Source organism: Vitis vinifera, chromosome 6 (genome assembly GCF_030704535.1).
Source record: "Vitis vinifera cultivar Pinot Noir 40024 chromosome 6, ASM3070453v1".
Taxonomy (NCBI): Eukaryota; Viridiplantae; Streptophyta; class Magnoliopsida; order Vitales; family Vitaceae; genus Vitis; species Vitis vinifera.
Genome location: NC_081810.1, coordinates 13,138,070 through 13,163,897, shown reverse-complemented (window position 1 = coordinate 13,163,897; position 25,828 = coordinate 13,138,070). Strand labels below are relative to the sequence as shown.

The following is a 25,828-nucleotide window of genomic DNA, read 5'->3' as shown; positions in this document are numbered from 1 at the left end:
ATTGCTCTTTCCTTGTATACCTTGAACGAATAAGGCAAAGGACTATGAGGCTCCAAAGCTTGGTTTATTCATGAATTTGAGCTTCAAAAAGCTTTGCCATGAACTATATACAGCTCTCCCTCATTCTTAAATTGCTTTGGTGAGCAAAAAGCTATCAAAAACACAAAAACTTAACACAATTTGATTAGAAACGATTGCAAGGGTCCTTAACATGTCAATTGAGTTAAAATATAATAATTATTACTCAAAAGTGTTTAAAAGAGTTAATTACAAGCTATGAAATAGCACTTTTTGAGTAGTAATCACCTACTCATGACACTAGAGCTGTACCTCCACTCCCGGGGGGCGTACATTTGATTGAGTTTTCAGGAGATGAGATATTCATGATGGGGTGGGATAGAGAGGCTTCTCAGCCTATTAGTCTATATGAGGACTCCAATTTTAGTGGATATATTCATGGACAACAGGTTTCCAGGCCATTCTGATTGATTCCCGATAGACAGAAGTATCGCCGATATACTTATAGCATGTTCTGCCCATGACACCCTTCATTATGTTCCTGGAAGAGTATGGGCTCATTCACAAAGATGTTCAGATTGTTACAAGGAGTGGGAGAGTAGCTCAGCCTCCACCCATTGATAGGCCTTTTGCTGGCCCAGATGCTAGAGAGGATGTTCAGAGAGAGGATGATGAGATATTGCGCCAACTGCGCACCACACAGGTTCGTATATCCATTTGGAGCCTCTTGGCCTCGTCCAGCACACATAGAGATGCCTTGATTAGAGCTCTCAGTCAGATCAGAGTTGACACTACTACTACCCCTGACGAACTGATTCACTTTTTGATGGCTGATAGAGCTACATGCATTGTATTTTCAGATGATGATTTACCACCTGAGAGGTCAGATCATGTTCGACCCTTATTCATTGATGTTGCTTGTTCAGGTCACCGAGTGTCGTCTATCCTACTAGACAACAGCTCCGCCCTGAACGTATGTCCATTGGTTACTGCCATTGCTTTGGGATTTTCACCATCTGATTTTGGGCCATCTACGTAGACCATCAAAGCATACGACGGGACTCAGAGGACAGTTATGGGTACTCTCACTAAACATGTCATGATAGGGTCGGTCAGATATTATATACTTTTCAGGTTTTGAGGATCCAAACATCCTTTAACCCGCTTCTCGACCGCCCCTAGATTCATGAGGCGGGTGCTATACCATCTTCCCTTCATCAGAAGGTGAAGTTCATACATGAGTGGCGCATATCATGATACAGTCTGATAGAGACGTTGTTACCTCTTTCAAGCCAGTGTTACAGATCAGTCACAGTGAGAATGACTTGCACTTGACCGGATTTACTTTTGATGAGGTTCAGGTTGTCAGTTTAGAGGATGACAGCAAAGACATGGTACCTATGTCTTTTGATCAATACAACAACATTTTGGTACTCAGTATGATGAGAGGCATGTCCTATATGCCTAGCTTGGGATTGGGTCACTGCCAGCAGGAGCCGTGAGAGTTTGCTTTCACAATTGATCATGACATATCATATGGATAGGGTTACACTCCTTCTGAGGAGGATGCAGGACACATGGTGCGACTGCGCTGGGATAGGGTGAGAGCTCGCTTGTCCGGGGTTCCATTCAATTACCCCCTTCGCCCAAACACTTTTCAATTGGCTGACTATTTTACTAAAGGATCAGAGCATGCACCTCGCATAGAGGGAGTTGACCGTGTTCCTGAGGCAGTTGAGATTCAGGGCATTCAATAGGCCCTAGGACAGATGTGTTTGAGTTTTGAGACCACCGAGCCACCCAAGGCCATGATAGTTGCATCCCCATCACCAGATTGAGCTAGTGTGTTTTCCATGTGCTTTCTTGAGGAGATCCCAAACTATGAGGTCTACCTATGGATTTGGGAGATGGTTCCGATGGTGCTATCCGGCCTGATACTTATATGGACATGATCGCCACTGGCCGTATCCTTGACACAACCCCGCATGGGCCCCATTCTACTTTTGACATGTTTGGAGTTTCTATGATTGATTCTGATGACATGACACTTTATGACGCTTGCACTAACGCGATGGACATGATCAACACTAGGCGCATTCTGGATGCTTCCCCACCTAGGCCACGATATGCTTTTGATGTGTTTGGGATTTCTATGCTTGAGTTTGATGGTGATGGACTTGTTGCTACTGATATTACTCATGATACTGTTTCTGTTGAGGGAGCGTCCGACTCTATGGACCCACCTCTTTCTTTTGACACTATGTTCGGGTTTGTCACCTGCTTTGATGACATTTCTGATGGTAATAACGACATGAGTATTTTCGAGTATTTGCCTGTGTCACAACATTTTCCTTTGATTGCACCACGAGCACCCACAACACATGTATGCGATGTTGATGATGTGGGAGACACAGATGACCCACTAAGTGGTCAGTCAGAGTGTGATTCTGATTCAGATACGGAGGATAGGAAAGTTACACCCATTTCTGGTAGCACTAAGTTGATAGATTTTAGGGCACTTGACCAGCCCATGGAGCTTAGGATTGGCTCTTCCCTATCTCCTGATGAGAGGAGTAGATTGATTGACCTACTCAGGTCATACTTGGATGTATTTGCATGGTCATATGAGGACATGCTAGGCCTTGACCCCACTATAGTTCAGCATCACCTGCCCATTTTGCCACATGCTAGGCTAGTTAAGCAAAAATTGAGGAGACTACACCCTCAATGGAGTTTGTAGGTGAAAAAGGAGATTCAGAAGCAACTTAGTGTTGGCTTCTTATTAATGGTTGAGTATTCTGAGTGGCTGGCTAATGTCGTCCATGTTCCCAAAAAGGACGACAAGGTTAGAGTTTGTGTTGACTTCTGAGATCTGAACAAGGCTAGTCCTAAGGATGATTTTCCCTTCCTGCACATCGATATGCTAGTTGACAGCACTGCAGGGCATTCGATGTTGTCCTTCATGGATGGATTTTCTGGGTATAATCAAATTCTGATGGCTTCAGATGATATGGAGAAGACCTTTTTCATCACTGAGTGGGGTACTTACTATTACCGGGTCATGCCATTTGGGTTGAAAAATGCGGGAGCCACTTATCAGAGAGCTGCTATTACTTTATTCCACGACATGATGCACAAAGACGTTGAGGTATATGTGGATGACATGACAGTGAAGTCCCAAGACAGGGCAGATCACTTAGCAACACTATAGAGATTCTTTGAGAGGATCCGATAGTTCAGGTTGAGATTAAATCCCAAGAAGTGTACCTTTAGGGTGACTTCTAGGAAATTGCTAGGACATATTGTCAGTGAGCGTGGTATAGAGGTTGATCCCGAAAGATCATAGCCATACTTGACATGCCTACTCCAAGGACTGAGAGAGAGATTAAAGGCTTTCTTGGCAGACTATAGTATATTAGTCGTTTCATTGCTAGATTGACAAACATATGCAAGCCTATCTTCTGTCTTTTGAGAAAGAACCAGCCTACAGTTTGGAATGATGATTGCTAGCGCGCTTTCGAGAAGATTAAGGAGTGTCTCCTCTCTCCTCCAATTTTAGTGTCTCCCACACCGGGGTGACCTCTGCTTTTGTTCTTGTCCGTTTCAAACATGGCTTTGGGATGCATGTTAGCTTAGCTCGATGATTCAGGGAAGGAACGAGCCATTTATTATTTGAGTAAGAGGATACTGGAGTATGAGTGCAAATATATTATGATTGAGCGCCTCTATTTAGCATTGGTTTGGGTCACTAAGAGGCTGAGGAACTACGTGACAAAGTATTCCACATTATTGGTCTCGCGATTGGATCCATTGAGATATTTGTTTTACAGGCTTGTCCTGACTGGTAGGCTCATGAGATGGTTAGTGTTGTTGACAGAGTTTGATATTTAGTATGTTACACAAAAGTTAGTAAAATGGAGCATTGTTGCAGATCATTTGGCTTTTTTGCCTGTATCTGACAACATACCGATTGACGATGATTTCCCTGATGAGTAGTTTGTCTCAGTGACCAGTATTGCAGGATGGCGGTTGTACTTTGATGGTGCCGCCAATCAGTCGGGGTTTGGTATCGGTATCCTATTGATATCACCTCAAGGTGATCATATTCCCAGATCAGTCCGGTTGGCATTCTCTTATCATCATCGACTGACAAATAATATTGTTGAGTATGAGGTGTGCATCACAGGTTTGGAGACTGCGCTAGACCTTGGAGTCAAACAGTTGGAGATCCACGAGGATTCCAACTTGGTTATTCAGCAGACTCAGGGTATTTAGAGGACTCGGGATGAGAAGTTGAAGCCCTATCATGCTTATTTGGATTTGTTGGTTGATAGGTTTGAGGAGTTGGGATATATTAATCTGCCCAGGGTAGAAAAATCAGTTTGCTGATGCGTTAGCCATCTTAGCTTTTGTGATTGAGATTCCTGCGGGAGTAACTGTGCAACCATTACTGATTGAGACTAGGTCTGCACCAGCTTACTGTTATTTGATTGGGGATATTGAGGACTAGGATGAGCTGCCCTAGTATCATGACATTTATTAGTTCCTATTAGGTGGCGCTTACCCTGAGTCAACCTCAACCAATGATAGGAGAGCTTTGAGGCAACTAGCCACTAGATTCGTGATTTGTGGAGAATCCTTGTATAGACAATCGCCTGAAGACTTATTATTGTTATGTTTAGACCGTGCCTTTGCAGATCGAGTGATGAGAGAGGTTCATGCAGGAGTTTATAGCCCACACATGGGAGGACATATGTTGGGCCGAAAGATTATGAGGACAGGTTATTTCTGGTTGACCATGGAGGCAGATTGTTGTCAATTCGTTCAGAGGTGCCTAAAGTGCCAGATGCACGGTGATCTCATTCACATGCCACCTTCGGAGTTGCATGCACTCACATCCCCTTGGCCATTTTTAGTGCGAGGTATTGATGTTATTGGAAAGATCTCGCCCAAGTCTTCCAGCGGGCATGAGTACATCTTAGTTGCCATTGATTATTTCACCAAGTGGGTGGAAGCTGCTTCTTATGCTAGATTGACAGTGGCCAGGGTGGCCAAATTCATCAGGTCGTATATTATCTGCCGATATGGGGTCCCCCACGAGCTGATTTATGACAAAGGGGTGCATTTCAGGGGCGAGGTGGATACATTGATTAAGGGGTATGACATTCAGCATCACAGATCGTATGGCGTACAGGCCGCAGACTAATAGGGCAGTTGAGGCTACAAATAAAAATATCAAGAGGATTTTGAGAAAGATGGTCGAGACTTCTTAAGAATGGTAAGAGAAGCTCCCTTTTGCATTATGGGCTTACCGTACATTTTTTCGTACTTCTATCGGGGCTACCCAATATTCTTTGGTGTATGGTATGGAGGCGGTGCTGCCTGTTGAGATTAAGATGAGATCCTTGAGAGTAGCATTAGAGCAGCAGATATCTGAGACTGAGTGGGCTCAGTCCCGTTATGACCAACTTAGCCTTCTAGATGAGAGGAGATTGAGGGCAACAGATCATGTTCAGGCTTATCAGAGGAAGATGACCCTTGCATTCAGAAAGAGGGTTAAGCACAAGAAATTTAAGAAGGGTGACTTAGTCTTGAAATTCCTCAGGGGATTGATCAACCCTAGAGACAAGTTTAGACCAACTTGGAGCGGGCCTTATGTTATTCGAGATTTGACCCGAGAGGGAGTCGCCTGGCTGACAGACCTAGATGGAAATCAGTTTATGGAGCTAGTCAATGTGGATCAGTTGAAGAAGTTTTATGCGTGAGATCATGGTCAGAGGATGGGTGGCCATCATTTTTGAGTAGCCATTTTCTCTGTTGCACACCCACACATTGATATATCCTATTGCTAGCCTGTTGAGCCTTATGCGGTTTGTTATGGCCTATTCATTCACTTAGCCTTGCATACATTTTCTCACCTAGGTTGGGGGCCTGCCCCTATGCACTTTGCATTTATTGATTGGATCTGTGAGTATCGTGAGCTTTCTGTCATTGTTCATGTGTTCTTTCTTTGGTCATTCATGGTCTTTTTTTTCTTCCATTGTGCATTTTCATTTCGTCTGCCTTTGAGTTCTGCTTCTATCATCTTGACTCTATTCACTTCTATTTTCTCTTATGTGATGATGACACGCTCTTGTCCCGGAGCTACAGGTCAGGCCTGTCACACCCTTCATTCCACTTGTAGACTTTGATCCAAGATTCTTAGGTTGAGGGGGGACCATTTGGGATGAGAGGTTTGAGGTTCTTTTGGTTGGACTATGCTAGTGTGGCATTCAGCTAGCTTTGGTTGTTCGGCGCAAAAAAAAAAAAAAAAAATTCTTGTTTGGTATTTGTTGTTATACTTGGGATCATCAGAGGTCATTTGGGTTTGAGAGATTTATTATTCCTTTGAGAGTTGGGTGAGAGCATTGTACGATCCTTCTCCTTGGATCTGGGTGACACATTGGGAGTGAGGTTTGGGTTTCTTTGGCACTCGATCCCCTGGATCATTGTTTACATCACCTTCCCCATCTTACAGTGACTTGCTTCGATCTGGTGTTCTTGGGATGAGTTGTTCAACGTTGTCACACATTACTACATTTCTATCCCAGCTTGTTCCTCCATTTTCTACTACATCCATTCATCATTTGTCTTATCCCTTCTCGTCTTCTTCTATCCTCATCGAATGTCGTCTCGCTTTATGAACAACGAGTTCTTTTGGTGCACATCACCTATCGTTTGACGTTATTCATTTGGATGTAGGTTGAGTCACCTTGCACACATGATTCTGTGATATTTGGCATTGCATACAGGGGTTTGGCATTTAGTTATTGGGTATTTAGGCCTTTGTTTCCCATCATTTCATTCACCTTTCACCTCTGGCCTACATTACGGTCCGAGTTGTAAGACCACCCTGAGGTCATGAGATCTTGTGTCTACTTCGACATGGTTCATTTGGACAAGCTCCATCTACTGATTGAGTACGGGATGTCGATAGGTTTCCATTGCTTCAGGGAATATCGAGGATCACATATTGCCTTTCCATTCAGTTTGCTTGCATTAGGTCCATGATAAGAGGTAGATGATACAGAGAGTTGGGACCGTTAAGGGCGCCTTGGCTTGATGCTTTGACATGTTCATACTGGGGCATGCCCCCATCCCTGCATGTTGGCTTCGACTCTTACACATGTATGCAGGCAGTCCGTTTCGCCTAGAGATGTTTTGGATATCAGAGTTTGAGTAAGCCCCACATTCAGCTTGGTTTCTTCATACAGTAGAGTGCTTCTATGAGCTGACCTGAGATGAAATTCACGGTATTCATTGACCCAACAAGGGTGTGCACACCAGGGCATACCCCATTCATTGTCCTGTTCGCTAGCTCAGACGATTCGGTCTTCAGTGATGTATTTCAGAGTTTTCATTGAGATAATTGAGTTTCAGATGTACACACTAGGGCATACCCCATATCATTTTTTTTTGTGGATATTGGATGTTATGGATTAGAGTGGAGGGTTTTTCCTCAGGGATGGATGTTTGTGATATTTCTAGCTTTTTGACTTTGACTCTATGTGCAGTTGTGGGTTTCTAACATGGTTTTGATGCCTTAGACTGGGGCATGACCCTTTTTTTGTGCCTTTGGTCACGTTTAAGAGTTGTCATACAGGGGCATACCTCCCATCTTTCTATCTTGTTGGTGGGGTTATTCATTTCTTTTTTGTCAGCGTTTTCTGATGTCACGCTGGGGCATACCCCCTTTCTTTCGTCATGATTGACGGGTTTGACTTTTCGCTTATTTAAGTCATTTATTGACATTTTCCAAACGCCACACTGGGGCATACCTCCCTCTTTCATGGTGCCATTACTTTTCATTTCCTTTCATTTTGGAGGCTCTCCGGCATCGTGCCCGGATCCCCTAGTCATTCGACGGCTCTCCGACATCGTGCTCGTATCCCCTAGTCATTTCGACGGCTCTCCGGCATTGTGCCCGGATTCCTTAGTCATTTTGGCGGCTCTTTGGCATCGTGCCGGGATTCCCTAATCATTCTGGTGGCTCTTCGGCATCGTTCCCGAATCCCGTATTTTTTGGCATCGTGTCCAGTTTCCTTTTATCTTTCCCGGTATCACGCCCGAATTTCCTTTGTTTTCTCCAACATCGAGCTTAGATCTTATATCTCTCCCGAAAATGCGTTCGGTTTTCTCCTATCTTTTCTGGCACCATGCCTGGATTTCCTTTGTTTTCTCCGGTATCACGCCTGGATCTTATATCTCTCTCCAAAACACGTACAGTTTTCTCCTATCATTTTTGGCATCGTGTCCAGATTCCTTTAGCTTCCTCCAGTAGTGTGCCTGGGTCCTTTAGTCCTTCGGTCATCATGGCTCATTCCCTTAGCCTCTTTATGGTTGTGTGGGGACACAATTATTAGTCATTTGAATTCTTCACTAGAGTTCATTTCACTCATTCATTGCTTACACTTTGCTTTCGCGACTCACACTTTTATTCACTCTACTAAAGAGGGGCATATTTGTAGACCCTCAATTTTGTCCCTTGACACTTGCATTTTATCCTATGGGTGTCACATGCACCCATGTTTTCATATAACCCTGTCATGGCCCCCTTTTGGCCTTAATCGGTTTCTGAGCCTTGTGTAGGTTCATTTGCTGTCCAATGTAGTGCGGGTGTGTAGTTCATTTTGGAGTTCTGTCATGGACAATTTCCCTAGTCGTTCACATCATGCTATAGGGAAGGAATTGAGGCCCCCCAAAAATTTCATTTTAGGCAGAATTCATTGAAGCAAGTCTGAATTCGGAGCACTTGGGCTTGTTTTGATCATATCTCCCTCATTTGAACTCAGAATCGTGCACCATTTTTTTTATGGACTCCTTATTCATCAAGGAACATTATGTCAAAATTTAAAATTTTTTATCAACTGGATCGACCGATTCCCCAAAAGTTTCAAATTAGGCAGAATTCATTGAAGTAGGTCCGAATTCGGAGCACTTGGGCTTGTTTTAATCATATCTTCCTCATTTGACCTCAGAATCATGCACCGTTTTTTTTATGGACTCTTTATTCTTCAAGGAACTTTCTATAAAAATTTCAAAAATTTTCTCAATCGGATAGACCAGTTGGCATACGATTCAATCGATTCATCGAGTCAGCTTGTAAGGAGCACTGATTTTGGTGATTTTGGAGCCCAATTCCTACATGGCTTGGGCCCATGGGCTCCAGATTAGTTTTGGGCTGTATTTTGGATCCATTTTGGGCTTTATTTCGGATTCCTTGCAGCCCACCATGAATCCATATGGATTCTTAGTGGGGAAGCAAGTTGAAAGCTTAAGATAGTCAGGTTGCATAGAGAATGAGGAGGGGAGTTAATGGGGAAGCAGATTCTGAGACTAACTGGAGCTCTTTCCAAAGCTTGAAGGAGAGAAAAACGAAGAGGCTTTGATGGCTGGAGGTCTGGGACTATAAAAGAGGAAGAAAATCATATTTGAAGAGACTTCTTCTTTTTCTAAGAAGGAGGACTGTGGAATTGTGGGGGAGGAATTTTATAAGAGGTTTTTGAAGGATTTCTTTTCGTTAGTGGTCTGAGGGAGTGGAGTGAAGAGGTCCTCAGACTTTTGGGGGTCTCGGATACATTTGGAGAAGATTTGCAAGCTGAGGAAGCAGATCCTCTGTTTTTAGAAGAAAATGAGAGTAAGGAAACACTACTCGTGTATAGATCAAGGCTGCCTCTCTAGGCCCCACTTAAAAGTGGGAATCTTCTGACATTTGAAAGGCTCTGCACGTGAAGGAAATAAGGAGAAGGAGGTCTGAGTTTGGATCTTTACTAGATAAGATTCATGAGGAAATTTAAGGAATTTCACCTGTTTGATTGAATTGTCTTTTTTTATGCTCAGCCAATCTTTGGATATCATCTTCTGATTTAAGTAGATTATTCCAGCTACGTGGATTGTTTTAGACTTGTTGTGTATGCACTCATGCTCCCATTCATGGATTTCAATATTCCTTGTGTTTAGTTGATGCATGGGTGTCGGTTTCTTTAGAATATGATGCATGCTGTGTAAGGGTCAGGCTTACTGCCACTCTTAACTATTGCCATCCCTCAAAGTATTGCATGAAATAAAGATAAGGACGAAGGTAGTTTGGTTACTTTTTTTTGGCACACTCGTTGTGCTGTGTTTTCTTATCTTTCCTCTGTCTGGGAATGCATGAGAATTTGGTATGACAGTTGTGGTTCCCTTCAGATTATCTCTCTATTCATATGTTGGTGAATATGCCTCTCCCATTGGTTGATTGATGCTTGATGTTGTTGGGTAAAGAGAGGAAGGCTCGGGTTGTGAGACCCTTTTGTTTTTTTATATTCAAATGTTTTATAGGTTCAGTACAGTTTGGATTTAGGCCCACCCCTGAGTGTTGTTTTGGTAGGATATCTCAATTGAAATGTGAGAGGGTCTTGATATCATTGGTTTGCTTGTTGAGAAAAGGGGCCACCATGGCCACTTAGTGTGCTAAGGGTAGTGACCTTTAGACCATTCAGATCTCAGTTCTAGATTTGCCCACTTGGGGCCTAGTCTTTACTTGAGCATGAATGAGTGGTTAAAGCCTAGGTTGTGCATTTGAGGAAATATTGAATAAAATTCTGATTGCATGTTTGTTTTGAATTTGGGAAATAGGAAGGGTATTGATAATTGATTTGGGGAACTCAGGCCATTCCTATCACATTTCAGTTGATTAAAATCAAAAGACAAAGTAAAGCTTAGGCTTGGCTTGCTTGAAGTCAATGTTCTCCTTAGCTTAGGATTTGGGTGGAGGACTTTCGCCCTCCTCGTTTTGTCAATGGATGAGGTCTCCATGGCATTCTTTATGTTGGATTTAGGGGCTGCCCATCTTGGATGTCCGGTTTAGACTTTAAGTCAGTGTCACTTGGTTGTGTATGGGAGGCTGCCCTCAGTCATCATTGTCTCCTAAGGTCATTAGTTTAGTTTGAGAGGGTGGCCTTCATTTTAGTATGATAGGGTGGCTCTGTGGCAGCCTCGGTTTTGAAGCGCTTTGCATTGTTTCGGCCGGTTCTCCCTCATCCGGGCTCGGAATTGAGCGCCATTTTTTTGTTAGATTCCTTATTCATCAAGGAATTTTTATGGTAAAGTTTCATATTTTTTTTATTAATCTTATGAACCGTTTGGGAACCGGTTCAATAGGCGGCTTGGTGGCAGCCCCATTTTATAAATGCTTTATATTGTTTCAGCTAGGTCTCCCTCATCCGAGCTCGGAATTGAGCACCGTTTCTTTTTTTCGATTCCTTATTCTCTAAGGAATCTTCTGCTAAAGTTTCAGATTTTTTCTCAACCGGTTGAGCTGGTTGGGAATCGATTAAATTGGTTCTGCTAGGTAGCTTCAGTTTCAACCTGTTTTGACCCCCATTTTTGTTGTGGCTTGGGCCCGTAGGCTCCAAGGCACTTGTAGGCCACCTTTAGGGTATGAATCCAGAGTTGTTTTGAATTAATGTGGGCCCACCTATAAGTTGAGGGTATTATTGGCTAGGAAGGTCGGGGACTTATTGTGAATGTTTGGCTTTGGCACATTTTGATGTTTGATTAAAAATGCTTATGTCTATTGATTTGCCCCTGTTTGCAGTGCTTGGCTAGGGACCCGAGATACATATTTGACTTGTTGGGAATTGGATTCATTTGCATGCGTGGGGCTTGGATATGTTTGCTCGTTGTGTGTTTATATTGCTTGACTAACCTCTTATGTAGCGCTTGGCTAGGACCTCAGGTACGCACCTTTTAGCTTTGATTTTTGGAGACTAAGTGCACGCTAGATACTGAGCAGATTCGTGTGATCTATGTCATTTGTTTAGCCTAATTGATCGATTGATCTTTGACCCATATGCTCCCATGTAGCCAATTCATTAGTAAAGACTGAGTTTCAGGCCTAGAGGGGTGCTACCTCGCATGAGGTACCTTCCTAATAGGTAACTTGATCCCCGGACCTAGAATCTAGTTTTCATAGACTGCTTTTTCCATACTGGAGTCATTAAGGGTTTTTGTTGTTACTTAAATTTTCCCCATTTAAAAATAAAAATAAAAAGTAAGTGGCGACTCCAAACAAAATCGTTCCTCACCGGGGACGGATTTTCCAAAACTCGAAAACCCACTTACTTTCTTATTCTTTTAAAATAAAGAGTCGCGTTGGTTGGTGGATCGGGTGAGGGTCCACAAGGCTCATGTGTTCCACTCAACTGAAGAGTCCATAAGTCTCTTTGCAACAATCGGGAGCTGATCTGGAATCCATAACATCTAGTTGCAATTCTGAGATCCCCTTCAGATTTTATTCCTGGTTTTAAAAACACTGCAAATGACTATACACATTGTCGAATCCTCAATGAAATGAATTTATCCATTACTGCTTAGTTTAACACTTGGAATTCCACATCTTAATTGTGAAAGTCCTATTTGTAAGGAATTCCAAGAACTTTCTCTTGAAGTTTTCATGTGCTGAAAGAGGAGCAAGGAAAGCTAAATTGTGCAGTTAGAGAGAATGGAGATAATTGGATCATCTGGGGTTTTTGAAGAGTATCAGGCATTGATACAAGGCAATGAAATAAAACTTAATGAAAATGATAGCATGATTTTAGATGAAATGGAAAATGACATATTTAATGATGAAATAGAAGACTAAACTTACGCATGACCACCCTATTGCACTTACTATTGGGTGCAAACCTAAAGATGAAGGCTTAAGTAGCAAGAAAAAGGAGTATCGGAGAAAGAGGAATCAGAAGAACCATTTGCTATAGTTATTTTTTCCAGTGAGCAACAGAGGAAGGTGCATTGGTTGTGGAACCCATAACAAGGAATCCGTGGTTCATTGGATAGTTTACATGCATACAAGATGGAGGATTGAACCAATTGGAGAAGCCCCAAAAGCAAAAGTTATGCAGTCATCTACAATAATCAGTTGCACATCAATTTTATGCAATCATACTGACAAGAAACCATGGAGGAGCCATTTGAATTGAGCACTTGTTTTTCATGTACCACTGTGCAGAAACCCAGTTGCCAATTTCACCATAAATCAATCCAAAACCATAATTGGGGTATTCTCGAAAAGTTATGTGAGAAATAAGGGAACTGTGAGACTTCTTTTCCAGCTTGTTGAGGAGGGTGATTTGGACACTTGTGAAATGATCAAGATAGGTGCTCTTGGTGATGCTAAAGTGGTATTTGGACTCATGTCGATCATGAAACACCCACAAGTAGTATAGTGTCTCGTTCAAGACCTTTCCTAGCTACAATGTGCTCTTTTTGAAACATGAATAGTAAGGAAAGGAGGGCATGCTGTAGAACTCCACACCAATGTGGATTCAATACTTTCTACAAGAGCAAATTCTACAAGGGAGCTCTGTTGGACAATGGTGTCACAAGTGGGATTGATTTCCTTTTTGGGATCACATCAAAGGCTTTATTTCATGAAGAAGATAAAATGATTAATAGCTTGAATGATCCCCATGTGGATTCAAAAGATATAGATCTTCAAGACACTAGAGCCAAAGCTTCCTACATAGCTTCAAATGCTTTAATGATTAAAGATGGTGTTCCATAATCAAGTGGCAAACTTGTGTAGATGGGAGTAAAGACAGTGTTTGAGACTACAGAAAGAAGTATCAATGATGGCTTTGGCACACTTGAAATTATTCCATATGCAACTCCAATTGTGTTAACTGAACCCTTCCATTGAAGAAAATTGGATATGTCAGTGTTAATTACATAGAAATAATAGAAAGTTATTAATGAATCATATCTAGTAGTGAAAAGTGAATAGTCTCAGACATGTGGTAGTCAAGTACAGGCACATTTGTCTTTAGGAGACATTGTGGGTGCTGCAATTGTTGAGCTTGTGAATGATCTTGAAATAGAATTACATGACAACAAAGAAGAAAAAGCTGAAGGAATTACTTCACGAGAAATTTGATCTTTATAACTCTAAGAATCCAGAGAAAGAAAAAATCCTTTGGTCATGTTCATTCACCTTATTGGGATGAAGAATGGAAAAAGGAAACCTTACAATTTGAAATTGTGAGTGAAAAACTGGAATGCTTGAGGAGTTTAAACCTTTTTTATGATGATCTGGGCTAGCTTTTCAATAAATTCTTTGAAGTGGATGCACTTTCTGGGAAGACAGTCCTACTTGTAACCTACCAAGTGAACTTCCTTCCTATATTTCATCATGTTATGTGGATGTTAGATATGAGAGTTATAGAAGTAGCTATTGGCTTCAAGCCCATAATTTGAGAATCTAGTCAATGCTCACAAAGAAAGCTCCGGTTCTGAAAGGCTTACAAAGGTTACACTTGAGAAATTTGAAAATTCCATTATTGAGATCAACAAGACTTATGCAAGGAAGCAATTCAAAACACCTAGCGGTGATAAGTTGATCAAGTAAGAAAGCTAAGATATGAGGGACTTCAGTTACAATTTCACATGATAGTGATCATTATCTAGGATCTACTCTTGAGTCTTCATTCTCAAATGACAGTTTCTCTAGCAGCTTGGATGATAGATCGAGACACAAACTTCACCCTGAATCCATTGGTCATTCCTATGATCAACGATAGTTATTAGAAGTTGATGCAAAATTTTTGGACTCAGTAACCTCGCTGAACAAAGAGGAGGAGAAACAACAAGATGACAACAGCAATAAAGATGGTCAAAGATATTCAGTTATGATAAACTCAAGGCTAATATGGATAAGACAATTAGTTCTTTAGACAAGATATAGATTATTCTGAGGATGCTTATGTTGTTGTTGACTTCTCAGCAAATCAGAAGACAAAAATCCAAATGATAGAGCCAACTCTTAACTACCAACATGAAAATTGAGACACAAGGCAATATAATCTGCCCTACCCAGATTGGCTATTATGGATACACTCTTGTTGAAGTTCCAAGTAGTAGCTTTTATGGACTTGCTGAAGGATGTTGAAACTAAACCCCTTAGAGGAGGAGAATAGAAAACTGGTTGGACAACTTAGGAATGATAAAGTGTCAGCAAAGATGTTGAGTTCAAAACTTGGAAAAACAAAAATGGAGCTTGAGCAAGAAATGAATAGATGTGCATGTCACTTTCTTATACATGACCACCTTGGTGCACACTCTTATTCTTCTGATGCTTCTTTTTTCCTTGCAATCTTACCCGTTTTAAATCTAGTTTTCAAAATCTTTTTCATTAAAATAATTGCGGTTCCTAAATTTCATTCATAGGTTAATAACATCCAAATTTTAATAAAACTTTTGCTGCCAAGTTTCATTCTAGTATGCACCTTTTTTTTTATTTTCCTTATTTTAATAGTTTTTCTTTTTTTTTCTTGATTTTTAATAAACATAAGTAAATTTTATAATTCCTAAATTAATGGAATTTATATAATTAATCTACAGAAATGAAATAGGTAGTGGTCAGACTCAACGTACCTGATATACTTCTTTGTTAATTGATTCTGGTTACCTGTTTATTGATTGTGCACTAACTTTGTCTATCATAATAGCATTCAACTTGTAGTTAAGGTACATCCCGAATCTATCTTGCTTACTCATTTTGTATTATCATGATTTTTTATTTCTTAGTATTTATATATTAATCAATCAATTGTTACAGTTATCCCACCTTATTTAGTAGAAACCTTTTTAGGACTTAGAGGGGTGTTACCATTTTGGTACCTTCCCAATAGGTAACCTAACCCTGAACTTAGACTTAGGTTTTTTCAAACTTGTCTTTCCAAATTAGGAGTCATTTTTAGGGTTTTATTTCTTATTTTCCCTTTCAAAAAAATAAAATAAGTTGCGACATCATTTTTTTTAAAAAAAAAAAAAAATCAAATTTTCTCTAAAAAGCGAGTCCTGCCATCGAGTGGGAATGCACATGAAAAATGCGGGTCCGCACATGATTAAGATACCCTCATGATTAAGATATATTGTCTTTTGAGATATGAATTGTTATGTTTCAAAGTAACCTTAATGTGCAACATGATCAATATGGAAAAATGCTTGGGACATTGAGCAATTGAGATAAGGTATCAAGAAGGATGACCTAATGAAATAATAGGGGGTTAATTAAAAAGAATAAAAATTGAGTAGCTATATGACTCTAATTGTTGCTTGGTTTAGGATTAATCCATATTTTATAGAGGGTACTTTGATGTTGTTGTCAAGATGTATGCCCACATAAAGCAAAATATTTAGCTGGTGATAAAGAAATCTAAATACCAATGATCTTTAACGATCTCAATCTATGATTGGTCTCTTTCTCAAGAGTAAAAGAAAATTAAAAGAATTGCCTTATAAATTAGAGAAGTCTAAAATAGATGAACCTTTAATAAGGTTAGGAGAGAAAGAATTCTACAATCTTTTACCATCTTGTATATATTCTATTCAACTTGACATTAATAACAATGTTATAAAGGACTAATGAAGATTGTGGATGTTACTTCCTAATCTATTCAAGGTTGAAAATAACTCAAAACTATGATAATATGAAACTAAATAAGAAATTCATTCAATATCTAAAATTTTAAATCTCCTTTAGAGTCTTGGAAAGAGTTGGATTATTTTTTGAACCCTTTTAAATTAGTTCCTTTTCTATACATTTTTTCAACAATTAGTATCTTTGATATGTCTTTTTATTATTTGGATCTAGAGTATGATCATATTCAAGGGTAGATAATTGGGAAATGACTCAATTTTTAGTTAGAAAGATTAAAAAAAAATTATCAAGGTTATAATAGGTTAGAAAGGAAAGATTCTTTTATTGGTTACACTAACCAAAAAGATGATATGAAATTTAATTATTGTGAAAATTTTGATCATATTATGGAAACCTAGAGATTCATCTCAAAATTGTAATGATTGCAATTTTATTATGGATTCTAAAGGAGTTGTTTAACTATCTTTTCTTCTATTTCAAAGCCACCTAGGGATGTACCCACATTGGGGATTTACCAAAATTCATGTGACATAAGAGTATTGAAGCAAAAGAGCAAGTTGAAAAAAAAAAAAAAAAAAAGTGAAGATATCATTTAAATATTTACCTGTAAGGTATGTTTATTTCCTTCCATTGTCCCTATTGATCCTTTACTTTAATGCTTATAGGTAAAACATCAATCCTACATCAAAAGCATGCCTCTAACATTCGTAAATAAGAAAAGTGAAAATATCACTACATTAGTCCAAAAACTAGTGGATTCAAAGTCAATGAGGGAACCCTAACACCAAAATATTTATGAATTCAAGCACATTTGAAGGATTTCTCCTTTCTATGTGGACTTAAAACAAGAATAAATTATTATTAGGATGAAAAAAAAAATCATATAATAATTATTCAAAGATTTTCCATATGATTCACTAATATAGATTTACATATACTAAGTACCTGAATGTGATTGTTCCTTTTATGCATTGTGCATGGTGAAGCCCAAAATCATCCTAGGTTATGCCTAGGTTGGAGTTTAAACTCCTTGTTAACGTTAGTTGGTCCCATTTGGATCATTCCATTTATTAAATCCATGACATATGTAGATTTGCTTACACCAACTACCTCAAGATTATTTCCCTCTTTATGCATTGTGCATGGCAAGTTCCAAAATCAACTCCGACAATGCCTAGGTTAGAGTGTCAACTTCTTGTTAACTATAATTGGTCCCATCTCTCTCATTCTATTTACCACTCTGACTTCCCAAAACAATGCGATTCAATCAATAATCTTTCCATGTTGGCTATGAGAAATGATCATCCACTTACCTAATTACGAAGGTTCATTTGAAGAAATCATGTTTATAACCCCACAAGAAGTTGTTTAATAAATAATTTAATCATTGCATAATTGATCAAAGCTCAATTATTACATATTTTGCATTTTATTTTATATCTCTCAAATGACATTAAGTTTTAATGACACCAGTCTAAGTAAGAGTATTACAAATCCCTATCATATTCTCATAATTATTTTGTTTATATAGTATTTTTAATCTTGTTAATTATTGGATCTTTTCAACAATAATAAAGGATGAAGAATTGGTTATTGAATCTTAGACATCTATCTCTCCATGGATAACCTCAAAGTTCAACAATAAGGTTTCATTTTAGCTAAAAATTAAGTAGCAATACTAGTTGTCAATACATCTAATTTAAAGACTAATCTCACCCATTCATTTTTCAAAATTGAAGCTCTCATCCAATTTCCTAATTTGCAGCCCATTGAAGAGTAATTGTTGCCAATAATTTTTGTCCTTAGTTTGAGAAGTTGAATTTGAACTATCTACTTATCTACATCTTATTAAATGTAAGATTTATATATTTCATTTGAAAAAATAAATAAAATTAGTTTTAACTTGACATTTTAGCAAGGTTTTTATAGAGGCCTTTTTTAGAGATAGTTTTTCCTATTAACTAAGTTTCCTTCTTCCAAAGCTTAGAAAGAATGTCTATGTAATACCTTCATTAAAGTATGAATTTATGAACAATCCTATCTAGTGGAAGGGTGAACATTCTTTTGAAACTCCATGAATATTTTATGTATTTCAAATTTCGATTTTAATTTTTTTAGGTCTACTTTCTCTAGAAATACATATTCATATAGATATTACTTAGATTGTCATTTGACAATGCTTGTTTCATATTTTGATTCTTTGTATTTGAAATCTATTGTTAATCCTATTTGAGTGAATTAAAACAATAAACTTCTTTCTCAATAAATAGAATTTTCAAATAAGTTTATTTTACTTTTTTATTGAATTTTTAGATTCAACTTCAATCTAATGCTTTGTAGTTGTTAATTGACTGACAATGTTCTGCTATATTTTCTTATTTTTTTATTTTCTTTATATATGTGTGTAAGAGGAATGAATTGAAGATTTAGTTGAGTATAATGTACATTGTTGTGGGTTTAAAAGCTTATTTATTTAACATAAGCATCTTCTTATATTGCTTTTAATCCATCTAATGTGAAGAGTGTAAGTGTTTGATTTGTATAAAAAAAAATTGATTTCAAATCTAATACTGATATTAGGCTTTTCATGATTTTAAAATTGTAAATAACTAACTGAAGAGTATTTGGAAATAAAAAATTTGTTGAAAATCTTCGATAATCCTTAATTTGACCATGAGGGATTGTAAGTTTTTTAGAGAGTTTTCAAGGGTGAATTTAACAAAATTAACCATTAAAAAATTCAATTCATTGCATTTTATATCAAGAAGTGAGCATAGAAAATCACTTCAACTTTAGCATCCATCCACTCATGTATTTGTTTTATTTCTTTTTCATCTTTTGAATCCATTTTCACCTTAGAATTTTAATCAAAGTAATATCTAAAACTAACCTATTTTTCAATCCTTCCCTAGTCTATCTTGAACTTGTTAATCCCACTTTGTGTGGGTTCGATATCCAATACTCATTAGGTACTACAATAATCATCTTTTTCACTAAGTAAATAGACTAGTTTGAGGGTCTTGACTCAATGTCTATAGCTTGTTGAGGCAAGAATGGTTCACAAATTACCAAACATATCTTGGCTAGATTAAGAAAGTGAAAATCATGATTTTCACCTCTAGGTGTCACCTTCACCATAATTTCATACTAAAACAACTATCTAGCCACTAATATAGGATGTTTTCACTAGCTTATGTTTCTTTCAAATTTGATATTTACATCTAAGAAACCTCTTATGAGGTCTTACCAACCATCTTTTATGCTGAGTCTTACTCATTACTTAATTTTGAACCCCTTTATGTTCATCTCCCTATACCTCAGTCCCTTCTTCTCTCATTCCTTTTGTAAGTAGAATATGATAACTTATAAGTGGTCTATCTTTTCCTCTTGATAAGAAATATCTCAACAAGACTATGATAGCAAGCATCACTTTCTCATTTATGGGAGAAAAACAATCAAAAGTGGGCTTGCAATGACTTTTCAATCTTATAAGCTTATGAGTAAGATTTAATTATACCAACCATCATAGCAAGCATTATGCAATACAATTAGTATAACGACTTTGAATGTTATAAAATTATGAAATAAAAAACACTATTGACATAAAATATTTGAAATTATGCCATCAAATGCATACCTTGGCCATGATTTACAACAAGAATTAGTGAATACTTCATCATTTTTTTCATGGAAAGAAGAATCAAACCATTCTCGATCATCCATTCCTAATACAAATAGCATAATTGTAAGTGTCATAACTAAGTTATTTGATGTAGCCAATTATCTCCTTCAAATCTCATGCATTGGAAACAAAAACTTATTTCATTTTGAAGCCTTAACGTTGCTAAAAGCATAATAATCCTAAATAAAATGAACAAAATGAAAAAAAAAGGTTAGAAATAAATAAAACCAAAAAAAATTATTTCTCTTAAATTATAAGTATAATAAATAATCGATTGAATATAGTAAAATCAAGATGCTTACCTAAATTCTTATAAACTATAAATTTGGAGAAGCAATTTTAACGTTGATTGTTCATTAATAAAATAATATATATCAAATTAAAAAGTTTATTATTAAAAGATAAATATATATATTGAAATGGAGTGAAATGGGATAGAAGATCTAATTTATTATTAGATCTACCAATTAAGGCAATAGAGAAAATAAATAATGGAGTTAATTGAATACAATATTGAAGCAATGCCTATATTATATTAAATCTTAAAAGAGATTGATTATATAATTATTTTGAAGACAAGGAGTCTAGCAAATTAAATTTATTACCAATGATAAGGTAGCTCCAAAATATTGTTTGGAATTCTTTGTAGCCGCCCTATTATAAATACTCATTAACAAAAAAAAAAAAAACTTTCATCCATTAATTAAAACTATTAATGCATACCATACTAAACATGTTAATAAGTGATCTTTTCCCAGTTGGAGATATTTTAGAAAAAAAAATAATAATGGTCATTCATTTTTGAACCAAGTGAATAACTTAACAATTAAACTACCATATAAATGTCAAGAATGTAAGAGATTGTGAATTATGTGTAGTTAAAAGGAAATAAATAGGGTATGTAAAGTATATAAATACATAGCGAAGTCAGTTGGTTGTAATCTCTATAATAGAGGGAATCCTAGCATTTCCATTTATTAAGAAAGCATTAAAGGTTCTAAGAATAAAGATGGTATCTAAACTTTAGAATAATTTCACATTTCCTTATGTTTGTTTTAAAGTTTTTAAAAGGTCCATGGGTTGTCACTATTTTTGTATTAAAGCTATGTTTTGTTTGGTTTATGAAAAAAGCTAAAACAAGAAAAAAAAAATCTAAAATATATATTCATTTAATTTCAATTAACCAAAACCAAACATTCACTAAATGTCCATGGTGCGCCCACAATTTTTTGTTTTTTGTTTTTGTTTGTTATTGGAATAGCTCTATTCCAAAGGCATTAAAAGTCATGCTCTCTTTTTTTCTTTGTAGGTTTTATGTGGGACGAGTTGATCTCTTAATCCAATGGTTGGAATATGGTCATCTAGAATGGAGGGTTGGAATTAGGCTAGAGGGGGTAAAAAACCAAGACATGAGAGAGAGGAAGGTCTTTTAGATTTACTAAAATTTTAGTATTACCTGTATTTAGTGGAGAAAATGAGGGGGGGGGGGAGTGAGAGAGAGAGAGAGAGAGAGAGAGAGAGAGAGAGAGAGAGAATCCTATATCAAATAAGACAATTTAAGAGGCAAGTAGGATGTCCACGTGGGGCCCTCACATGAATACCCTTTTCACTTTCTTGTTCTTCCTTGTGTTTTGATTTACCAATTTGACCACATCTCCCTTTTCTTTCTATCAATTATCTGTTTCATTCCAATTTTTACCAGACAAGCATTCTTTTCTTTTACACTATTTTAACTTTTTTCTTCTCGAGTATCAAATGGTATCTAGATCTTTTTTCTTCTCAAGTATCAAATAGTATCTGGATTTAATACTAAGATAAAATTTTAGTATTAAGATTTTAATATTACTTTTCATTTCACTATTTATAACTTTTTCCTTCTAATCTATTTTAACAAACAGATCTTTAAAGTTAAATAATTTTTAGTAATAATGTCTAGACAATAACAATGATCAATAATAAATTTTAGAAAATAAATTTAAAATATTTTTTCTTAAAATATATCAAGTTTTTTCATAAGCACATTTTTTACTCAATTACTGATGAAGTATTCTAAATTGGTTTTTATTCAAGAATTTTTAGTATTAATTGATTCACTTTCTAAATTTAAAATTTTTAAAAATAAGTATACTCATTAAAAAAAATCTAAATCTATATATTGCTTGATTAAAAATTTATTTAATTGGTAAAAAGTTCTTAAAAAAATAGAAATATTTGCAAAAAAAAAAAAAAAACAAAAAAAATTTATTCTAGATTAATTTCAATTCATTATTTCCTAATATTTGTGTTTGTTTTTATTGGGACTAGATGGGTCTTTAGAAATAAAATGGATGAAAATGGCATAATTGTTAGAAATAAAGTAAGATTAGTAGCCTAAGGTTTTAATCAAGAAGAAGGGATAGATTATGAAGAAACCTTTGCCCCCTTAACTAGGTTGGAATCCATTAGGATGCTTCTTGCCTTTGCATTTTTTAAAGACTTTGTTTTATATCAAATGGATGTGAAAGTGCTTTTTTAAATGGCTTTATAAATGAAGAAGTATATGTTGAACAACCACCCGGTTTTCAAAGTTTTAACTTTCCTAACCATGTTTTTAAACTTAAAAGGGCACTTTATGGTTTGAAGCAAGCACCTAGAGCATGGTATGAAATATTGAGTAAATTTCTTTTGAAAAAGGGTTTTAAAATGGGAAAAATTGACACAACTCTTTCCATAAAGACCAAAGAAAAGGATATGCTCTTAGTACAAATATATGTTGATGATATTATTTTTGGTGTTACTAATGTCTCTCTTTGAGAACAATTTTCTAAGTGTTTGCATAGTGAGTTTGAAATGAGCATGATGGGAGAACTCAACTTCTTCCTTGGACTTCAAATCAAGAAACTAAAGGAAGGAACATTCATTAATTAAGCAAAGTATATAAGAGATCTTCTCAAAAGGTTCAACATGGAAGAAGCCAAAACAATGAAGACTCCAATGAGCTCATCCATCAAGCTTGATAATGATGAGAAAGGTAAACCCATTGACTCTACTATGTATAGACGCATGATAAATTCTTTACTATATTTGACCGCTAGTAGACCCAACATTATGTATAATGTATGCTTGTGTGCTATATTTCAATCTTGTCCTAAAGAGTCTCACTTAAGTGTCATAAAAAGAATCTCAGATATTTGAAAGGGACAATGGACATAGGCTTATGGTATCTTAAGAGTGATAACTTTGAATTAATTGGTTTTTCGGATGTCGATTTTTCCAGTTGTAAGGTTGAAAGAAAAAGCACTAGTGGCACTTGTCATTTCCTAGGACACTCACTTGTTTCATGGCATAGTAAGAAGCAAAATTCAATAGCTTTTCAACAGCGGAAGCCAAATACATAGCAGTCGGTTTATGTTGTGCAAAAATTCTTTGGATGAAACAAACACTTAGTGATTTTGATTTATCTTTTGAGCATGTTCCTATTAAATGTGATAATACTAGTGCCGTAAATATATCAAAAAATCATGTGCAACACTCTAGGACTAAGCATATAGAAATTAGACATCACTTTCTTAGAGACCATGCACAAAAGGGTGACATAACACTTGAATTTGTAAGCACAAAAGATCAACTTGTTGATATCTTTACAAAACCTCTAAGTGAAGAACAATTTGTTGATATTAGAAGACAACTAGGGCTGATTTCTTTATCATCAAATGATTGCTTAATGAATTCTTGATGAATATACCTTATCATTGGATGAATTTCATGTCATATGCATCATATAGACATATACTTAGATAATGGTCAATTTTCAACCAAAAATAAAAATTCCCTTGACATTAGGCATAAAAAATTGGGGATTTTAACTGAAAAGGGCAGGGGGAGGATCACGAAATGAGAAATTGCACAAAAACCGTTGACCAAGTTGACTAGGTGGTCTGGACTGGGGATTTAAAGAGACTCTCGTGCTTCGTTTTCTCCATTGTTCTCCTTCATTTCTTCAAAGCTTTTCACATTTCGGCTTCTAGAGACCAGTATGAGCAAGGTTTGGACCGATTGAAGGCTTTGGATTGGATTTTTGGAAGGAATGAAGGTTAGGGTTTTGGTTTTGGATTGCACTTTCTTCCCCCCATGTGCCACAGTTAGGGTTTTCTTCTTTCCCGTGCACCCAGGGTTTTGGTTGTGAGTGCTTCTCTCTCTACCAGCCTCGTCTCCTTTGTTTCTATATTTCAAGCGCCCGGTTGAGCCGTCTCAGACGAAGGCTCCTCGAAAGGCGAGATTTGACAATGCCTTGTTCAACTCCGTGGAGGATTATCAATGGTACAAGCAAAAGTTTGCTCAACGAAAGGTAGTTTTAGGGAGAAATATCAATTTCTCCTAACTCCAACATTTCGGGTTTGAGAACCTTTTTAGTCAGGTGGGTTGGCTTCTTGTAGTGACGGTTTTGGAGCCGATTTTCTTGACTTTGGTGTGAGCATTTTATTCGAGGGCTACTTATGGCATTGGTGGCCCGATTATTTCCACCGTTAGAGGAGTCAAAATCCGTCTGGACCCGGAGAGCACCTGCCGCATTTTTTATATTGCTCTGGTTGGACTCAGGGTGTACGAGTCCAAGATTTGGCCCACTGTGCCAGGATTCAAGCCTAGAGAGGTTGTTCAAAGGATTTGGGACTTGCAGACGCATAAGGGATGGGCAAATCATCGGCTCACAACTTGACCATGATTAGTAGAGTACTACACCACATGATTTGCTCTATCTTGCTACCACAAGGCAGACACTGAGATGAGGTCTCCTATTATGAGGCATTCCTCATGGACTCTATTCTGACGAGGAGACGGATCCACTTAGGGTACCTGATGATGATGTACATGATCTCATGTTGCAAGAGCATGACTCGAGTACTCCCCTGTGGTCGCTTCCTCACCAGAGTGTTCAAGGATGTCGGGGTTGATTTGAGTCAAGAGACAGATTTTGAGGCCCCCAGCAGTTATGACATGTATGATGATCTGTCAATGAGGTGGATGAAATTTGAGAAGGCCCCCAATGGTTCTTAGGTTAGACGAGAAGAGAGACCACCAACATAGGCCCGATGACATGGAGAGGCACATCCCAGAGTAGAGGAGGAGGCCGAGATATGAGAGATGGAGGGTGGAGTAGACCCTTAGAGAAGCTTTCAGCATAGAGAGCCCAAGCTTGACATTCCTCCACTCAAGTCAGAGGGTGTTTAGTTCAAGGCCACATTTTCTGAGTCGATGATGTCTGATCTGACTTACATAGTGGGACCATATTCTCAGCCATCATTCACTAAGCCTCCTCACACAGAGATACCACCTTATCAGGCACCTCATGCTCCTGATCATTCGCCTTGGATGGATCTATCTGCTTAGATTAGCTCTCTAGGCACTCGCATGGAGGAACTTGTTGTAGTCAATGATACTCGGTTCTACTCCATGGAGGATCACATAGATCAGTATCAGACTGACTTTACCTCTTAGTTTGAGTATCTGTAGTAGATATTTGAGTGTATGGAAGATCGCATGGATCAGCATCAAGCTACGTTTGAGCATTTCCAGCAAAGGGTTAAGCGCATTAAGGGTCACATTGAGAGTCAACGTGAAGAGATGATGGCTTACCTACGCTCCGTGTTTCCATCTCCACCTCCTCAGCCTTGATTTCATAGAGACCC

General features: G+C 37.5%; 1 protein-coding gene across 1 annotated transcript in view; it reads left to right on the top strand.

Moving 5' to 3' along the window:
- Positions 1-4,816: 4,816 nt before the first annotated feature.
- The window catches only part of LOC109122742 (transposon Ty3-I Gag-Pol polyprotein), a 47,273-nt gene continuing 26,261 nt past the window's right edge, over positions 4,817-25,828 (top strand). Inside the window, exons 1-2 of the mRNA XM_059737226.1 lie at positions 4,817-5,199; positions 13,052-13,223. Of these exons, the coding sequence (XP_059593209.1) occupies positions 4,817-5,199; positions 13,052-13,223 (555 nt within the window). The remainder of the gene's footprint in view (positions 5,200-13,051; positions 13,224-25,828) is intronic.